We start from the raw sequence: 7,335 nt of genomic DNA on the forward strand, positions 1-7,335 counted from the left end.
CCTATAGGGCCTGGGTGATTGTAGTAACCCTAACCTGTGTCAATTCATTTGCTTCTCATCCTCTGTCCCGATCATCGTGTGCATCTGTCGTGTTAAAACGCTTTCCACATTGTGTGTCCCTGCCATCCAACAGGAGATCAAGCTTGCCTACAAGATGGCAAAGTGTTTCTATTCCAACCCACCGCTGTGGGCCCGCTGTCTGTTCAGTCACTGCTACAGCATGTGGTTCATCTGCCTGCCAGCAGCCGTGCGGCTGGCCAAGTCTAAGAGCCGCTCCATGCAGCAGGCGTACAACGTCCTCCTGAAGATGAGGACCACGAGGTGGAGGTGCTGGATGAGGCATGGTCTCATTATGTGCTCAAATCAAAATTCCCTGGTTCTTCATAGTTTGCCTGTACAGACTTCACTGTCTCATGCTGCGCTTACACTTTTTTGAAAATGATGCGTTTTCAAATCCATGTCTGATTAACGTTACTGCATCTGTCTCTCTGGCTTTAGGTGTGTTACAGAGTGGTGATGCAGCTCTGTGGTGTGTGGGGTCTACCTGTCATGGCTGTGCAAGTCCTGGTTGAGAGGAAGAAAGCTGGAGTACACCCCAACGCCATCACATACGGATATTACAACAAGGTCCTATATTGCACAACACTTATATATAATATTAAAAACAAAGAAAAGCACCAAAAGATAAATATTTACCGCTAAAATCAAACAGAAATGGCTCAGCGGACCACTTGCACTGGCATTTTGTTTGATATTTCACTTCACAATCACAAGTCAAAACCACAATTTATTGAGCAGACTTCCTGTGTCCTCACTCTTCAATGTGTTCCCACCGCAGGCAGTCTTAGAAAGCCCCTGGCCAAGCTGAAACCCTAGCGGCCTCTTCATGTGGACCAAGCTTCGTAATGCGGTTGGAGGAGTTGCCCAGTTCAAGCACACTCCAAGAAGGGGTCCATGCCAGTGCGACAGGTGGGAATGGAACATACAATATGATGCAGCTGCATAGTCTCAGCATCACTGAATTTTTTTTTTTGTTGTAGTGGCGATATGACATCTGTTACACTGTCTGTTTTTCTCTCAATATGTTTCCTTGTTTGTTTGTTTTTTACTCACTTTTGACTTTGCTTGTCCGTCTTCAGCTGCATCAATAGGAGGATCTGCAGTCAATGACGCCGACCGCTTGAGTCATGGAAGTGCCGACACCTCGAACGAGGTCAACGGTGAGGATCATAACCCATTTGCCCACACCGACGGCATGGAAGACACAACAGACAACCACTGCAGTACAGGTACTGACTCCTGCTGAGCCACACAGCACTGGAAGGTTTTTGACAGCGCTGACTATTGTATTCACAGCAAGTCCAATAGGACTTGCAAACTTGATTCCAAGTTGAACCCTGAAAATCTGATTGGCACAATTCACTGTAGTCCCGAATCTTAGCAATTGAGTAGATGTGGAGAATGTTACCCGTTTCTAAAAGAAAACAGAGTAACCAGGGGTGTACAAAAAAGTAAGTAGATCTCCTTTGAAGTCCCATGTGTTGAATCTAGAGAGATTTTTTGGTAAATATTAAATATAATATTCATAATTATGTTTTCATCAGTTTTTAATCAAGAAACTGGCTTTAGAGAACACCTGCCACGTGTTTACTTTACCTGAGTACCAGGGGTTTAGGTGGTTGGCGTCTGCAACCTCCCCACTAGGTACCACTAAACACTTGTCCTTTAACTATACACTTACATTTTATAGATATAATATATATATATATATATATATATATATAAATATATATATATATATATATATATATATATATATATAAATATAAAGCGTCTTGCTTTACGGCTAAAAAATTTATTTTAGTGTTAGTACTGTAAGGAATTGTTATCAGATTCCAGGCTTGTATGCACTGTTTGTATTCTACATGTAGACTGTCAGCTTTTCTGAAGAGACCAAGTATGAAATTAACCTGGACATGCTGGACGACGTGGCCTGGTGCCAGATCCAGAGGCTGACGGTAAACACTGCACATTTTTAACTGTGACTTATTGTTGTCAGTAAGTTTGTCATTTATCAGAACAAATGCCTTTTTTAAATATATTTTTCAACTTTACTGTAAACGTATATTCTTAAAACATCTGAAATGTTCCATTGTTACCAACTAGTGAGCTCTTCTGTAACTTGGATTTTGGACTTTCAGAGTCTGATGGATTATCTGTCCAGGCGAAATCGCTGACAGCGATGAGTGCAGAAGCCTGAGCATGTCCACTGTAACTTGTTATTTTTCTCCACATGGATTTTTCATCACACTTAACATTTGTATTTGCAATATTTTTCAAATTAATTTATAGAGTTTATACATATGCTTTGCTTGTCAAGTGTTTTAAAGAATATTTTTATATAATAAAGCTTGTTTTTGTTATCCTATGCGACTGAACACCTTTGGATGATGTATCCTGAAAAATGACAAATTACAAACTTATTACAAGTCCAAAATTAGTTTCGCAAAGACCTTTTATAAGAACGACTAGAGGGCCTCAAGTTTGAGTCCATTTTTCTTTTTTAAAACAATCTCTAAGAATTCATATTTGTCCGAAATCCCACAGAGGAAAAAAAAAAGGCAACTTCAGCTTTACATGTGAAGAAAAAAGATGCAATCACTACAGATCAGCAGTTTCATCAACGTTTATGTTGAAATGGGCACAGGGTTGGGTTTTGACAGATTGGCTTGCAAGTATTTTAGTAATACAATTTTGCATCGTTACAGTGACATGATTACAGCGAAATTAACTACGCCAGAGCTTTACCCCCTTATGTGTTCAGGGTCTTCAACGTGAGCAAGTTTAGTATTTGTCACAAGTTTCGCCACAGATGGTACTTAAAACTCAGAATAAGAAGCTGTACTGGGTCACTGCCGTTTGCTGCTGGGAGTGTAGTGACTTCATCTCCACGTCCTGGGTGGAGGGAGAGCCGGACGGCGGAGGCGGCGTGCAGCAGGCAGCGGAGGCCTGCGGGTGAATCTGCTCGGGGGCCATGCGGGGGTAGAAGGGACCCACCAGCCAGTTGAGCGGCGTGTTGTTGACCAGATAATCCATGACGTTGTCGAGAGAGCCGGTCATTTTGCCCAGCTGTGCTCGGCTGCTGGCCAGCATGCTGTCTGGCAGGTCTCCCAGCACCTTGGCCTTGCTGAAGACGGTGTAGACGTGTGATGCAGAGCGGCCGAGGGAGAGGGCCTCCTGCTGGATGTGGTTGGGGAGGCCCTGCAGGCCGGAGACGAGGACCAGACAGGTGGTCTGGAGCCGCTGGGTGAGGGAATGTGCCAGGGCTAAGATGTGAGACTCTATTACCTGAGTGTGCCAAAAAAAAAAAAAAAAAAGTATTATACACCACACGTTCAGAAGGAAACGGACTGGAAACATATGTTGTTGTTTTCCATAGAGCTGCAACTAACGATTATTTTATAGTGGATTATTCTGTTGATTATTTTCTCAATTAATCGATTACTTCTTTGGTCCATAAAATGTTATAAATTGTGACAAAAGAAGATTGTGTTTCCCAAATCCCAAGGTGATGTTTTATTTTCAGAAAATATTCACATTTAAGAAGCTGAAATCAGAGAAATTTGACTTTTTTCTCCTTATAAAAACTACTTGAACCGATTAATCCATTTTCAAAATAGTTGCCGATTCATTTAGTGTTCGATTACTAATCGATTAACTGTTGCAGCTCTAGTTTTCCACCTCTTTACCTCTGCCTCATGACCACGCTCCTGGTCTGGACTCCTGGACTTCCACGTCGCCAAAGAGTTTAGCTTGTCACTCACAATCTGGTTTGCACCGCCAATATTCTTTCTGCCGTATTCAATCTAGAAAAAAAACCAATTGTTTATTGCTGTCCGTGAGCAATAAAAACAATAAGGGCAGGAGTCCAATAAATCTTAAGGAATGTGACAAAGCAGTTGAACCAAACAGTTTTGTAAAGTGCCGATGGACCCACCACATCCACGGTGGCGTTGAGCTCGGAGATGAATTCCCCGCTACGTTGCTTGCCATCTTGGATTTTGGCCACGGCCCTGGTGTACGCCCGCTTCCTCAGCTTCGTGGAGAGGGAACCCAGTCGGACATAGTAGCTCAGCTTCCTCTTATCGAAGCCTTTCACGTTTTTTGCTTCCAGCTCTGTCACGGGGGAGGGAAAACGCGAAACGTCCCATTGAAAACCCAGACAACATGGTTTCTACAACGTGGTTTCTACAACGTTGGCGGCAATTTGGCCTGTGGCCCTTTCAACCATAGGAAAAAAACGCATGTTTAAGAAACTTGAAGCTTTAAAATCCACGATACATGGAGTTACTCGCTGGTTAATTCTTGAAAATATTGTGATTTTTTTTTTACTAGCAGTGTACAGGATTGTTTGTTATAAGCTTTTTCCACACCACAGTTCAGTCTAAACAACTGCTCCTTTTAATGACGGAGGAAAAACAGGCCACTAATGCCAATTTGGATTCTCAGAATTCTCAGCAAAATCCCCACTAGTCCCGTTTTCCGGAAAACTGGACCAAATCCAACCACATTTTGACAACCCCCCCCCCCCCAACTGCCAAATGACCCCTGGTACAGCTTTTTGCAGATAATCAAGCTCGAGCTCGCTGGCCTCTTATTTTTCATCTTATTTATTAAAAGATAATCAAAGCCAAAACTGCATGCAGAAATATATTTTGTTTAATCTTTTAGCCAAGGAGTCATAAGTATTTAGCGGCAGTTGCAGGATTTTTTATGGGATAGGAAAGAAACTTCACATTTCTATTGAGCAGCTTTTTTATATTAATTTCAGATTTTTCTTTTGTTCCTCCATAAGAAGTTATGAATAACATATCACTTCCAAGCCCTCTAAGAAAAGTAATGACATGAAATGAGGTCTGGAGCATTTGTGTTTTAAAGGCTTACTGTACACAATGGTGCTGCTGTGGCTCAGTTTTAATTCCCGGCCCCACTCACCCAGCTCCTCCTCCGTCAGAGGCAGGTACTGCTCCACCAGGCTCTCGGACGTACTGAGGGCAGTGTCCACGCCGCTGCTGACCAGCCGGGCCACTCTGCTCTCCAGCACTGTGCCGACACTCCCGCTGACGGCGGTCTTGGTCCGCTCCATCCCGCCCTGCACCACACCCCGGGTCCGCTCCACCACGCTGGTCAGTGTGTCCGAGACCGTGTCCTTGGCGCTCGACACTTTGCCTGTGACGACACCTTTAGCCGTGACCACCACATCCTTGGCACTGGAAACGATCTGTGCGAGGACAGGAACATGGACCAATAACACATTGTTTGCGTCCTCAGAATGATCAAGAGAGGAGACAGCAGTTGAGAAATAGATGACACAGGGACATGGCAGAACCCTCGGGAGATAAGCTAACATCAATTGAGGAATCTGAAATTGTGCAATTTTTATTTGGCTTGGTTATCCAGCACATACCTGCTCCGAGGGCTGCTGGAGAATCGGCAAGGTTTTCTCAATCTTGTCCAAACTTTTACAGGCAAAGTCATTGGCAATGGCAACTGTGGACGACAAAGCAATGAAGCAAATAATAAGATTTGTTTGGAAAATGCCGTTAGAGAAAAGTGAATAAATGATAAAACTGTACATCTATGCCATTTTACAAGTTTCTTGTGGCTCATTTTAACATGTAGGGGGGAAAAAAAGAACAACTGGGTGAGAGTTCAAGATGAGCAAGAGCCAACAGCCCAACCTGAAATCCCGTGTGACTCATGTAAGTCAGCACATAACTATCCACCTAGTTTCTGTTCAGTTTGAAGGGGGTTTTGTTTTGGCGACGGGGACAATTTGAAGCCACGGGACATTTTGTACGCCTGAGGCTCCTTACTCTGAGGCTCCAGTTTGTCCATGATGGGCGACGCGGTGGTGAGGGCCACGGAGGTGATGGTGCGGACCCCGTGCTCGGCGGCCTCGCACACGCTCCTGATGTACGGGTGGGTGTCCTTGGTGGTGCAGTACATGCTGGACACCAGGCCGTAGGTGGAGCTCACCAGAGGGAGGCTGGTCACCCTCTGGACCACGTTCTGGGGAGGAAATGCACGCGGAAACGATGTTCCAATTCAAGGTCAAATCCGAAAAGTTCAGCTAAATTGTTCTATTATTTTTCGACCAGAGGTTAAATTGTGCTGTTTTACTATAATTTCATACTAATGAATGTTTATATAAGAAAAAAAAATGGTTATAAGTAGAGCTGCAACAGTTAATCTATTAATCGCTTAGTAATCGATTACTAAATGAATCGCCAACAATTTTGATTATCAATGAAACGGTTCAAGTTTCTCTGATTTCTGATCTCAGCTTCGTAAATGTGAATATTTCCTGGTTTCTTTGCTCCTCTATGATATTAAACTGAATATCTTTGGTGTGTGCGCATGTGTGGACAAAGCAAAACATTCTCTTAATCGATTATGAATAGAATCGCTAGTTGCAGTCCTTGTTATGAGACAGCTATTCATTGCACGTCTTACACTTTCATATTCAAGCCATATTCAATAAAATTCGCGGGCACACGGAGGATTGCTGAGCCTCCCTGGACTCACCTGGTGGGGGATGACGTCAGCTGCTGCCATGTCTGCTGGAACCCAAAAAAAAACCCCACAGGGAGAAGACGCAACTTGTAACTTCCGTATTACGCTTTTTGGAATATGTTCTACTAACAAGCTCCAAAGTGGCGTCTGCGATTCGATTATAGCGACGACCGAACTGTGGCTGTCATTAATCAACAACAACAACAAAAAAGTAAGACGTGTGACTCACGTGTGGGCCACGACTGACTGTCCCCTGCGCGGGAGACGGAGCTGCATTTATACTGTCCAATGAAGTCATCGCGAGATGTGTGGCGCAACGGCGTCTCCAGGGGCCAAAGGTAACCGGGACAAAAGTTGAGTCAGGCGGGGGAAATCCTGTGAAATCGGCCGTCACGAGGCCAGTCGCGATTGCTTATCGTTTCATAAGACGGTGGCATTTTTCTTTTTTTTTTCTTCCTTCTTTTTCTAGTCGTAGGAGGATTAGTGAGTTTTTTGCTCACTGGGCGTCTGGACAAGTATGATCCAGGATCTGAAAACACAGTCTGTGCACAGTCTTGCTCCTAAACTATTTTCATGGAAATATACGGTATTTCAATAATACTGTATTTGTGTGTTCGTGACCAACCTCCTCGCCTTTTATACAGTAGGTCTCGCCCCAGATTTTCCTCAAGTAAACATGTTTTGCCCTCCCTGTCTGACGGGGCCAACTAGATATAGAAGCCCCAAGGTCCTTCTAACTTTAGATCATATAGTGCTCTA

At 43.8% G+C, this 7,335-nt stretch overlaps 1 protein-coding gene and 1 long non-coding RNA gene across 2 annotated transcripts; one reads left to right on the forward strand and one right to left on the reverse strand.

Annotated features, from left to right (window-relative positions):
• The first annotated feature begins 496 nt into the window (after window positions 1-496).
• Window positions 497-1,531, forward strand: LOC118319456. The gene is made up of 3 exons (XR_004795994.1): window positions 497-627; window positions 839-969; window positions 1,140-1,531. It is a non-coding gene; the product is annotated as an uncharacterized LOC118319456 (long non-coding RNA).
• A 1,139-nt stretch (window positions 1,532-2,670) lies between these two features.
• plin2 (perilipin 2) lies at window positions 2,671-6,819 on the reverse strand. The gene is made up of 7 exons (XM_035649809.2): window positions 6,589-6,819; window positions 5,877-6,072; window positions 5,468-5,550; window positions 4,996-5,281; window positions 3,998-4,176; window positions 3,750-3,866; window positions 2,671-3,348 (listed from the first exon to the last, which is right to left on the reverse strand). The coding sequence occupies exons 1-7, from the start codon at window positions 6,616-6,618 to the stop codon at window positions 2,887-2,889; spliced, it is 1,353 nt and encodes a 450-aa protein (XP_035505702.1). The 5' UTR covers window positions 6,619-6,819; the 3' UTR covers window positions 2,671-2,886.
• Window positions 6,820-7,335: the final 516 nt, after the last annotated feature.

This window comes from Scophthalmus maximus, chromosome 12 (genome assembly GCF_022379125.1).
Source record: "Scophthalmus maximus strain ysfricsl-2021 chromosome 12, ASM2237912v1, whole genome shotgun sequence".
In the NCBI taxonomy this organism is placed as follows: domain Eukaryota; kingdom Metazoa; phylum Chordata; class Actinopteri; order Pleuronectiformes; family Scophthalmidae; genus Scophthalmus; species Scophthalmus maximus.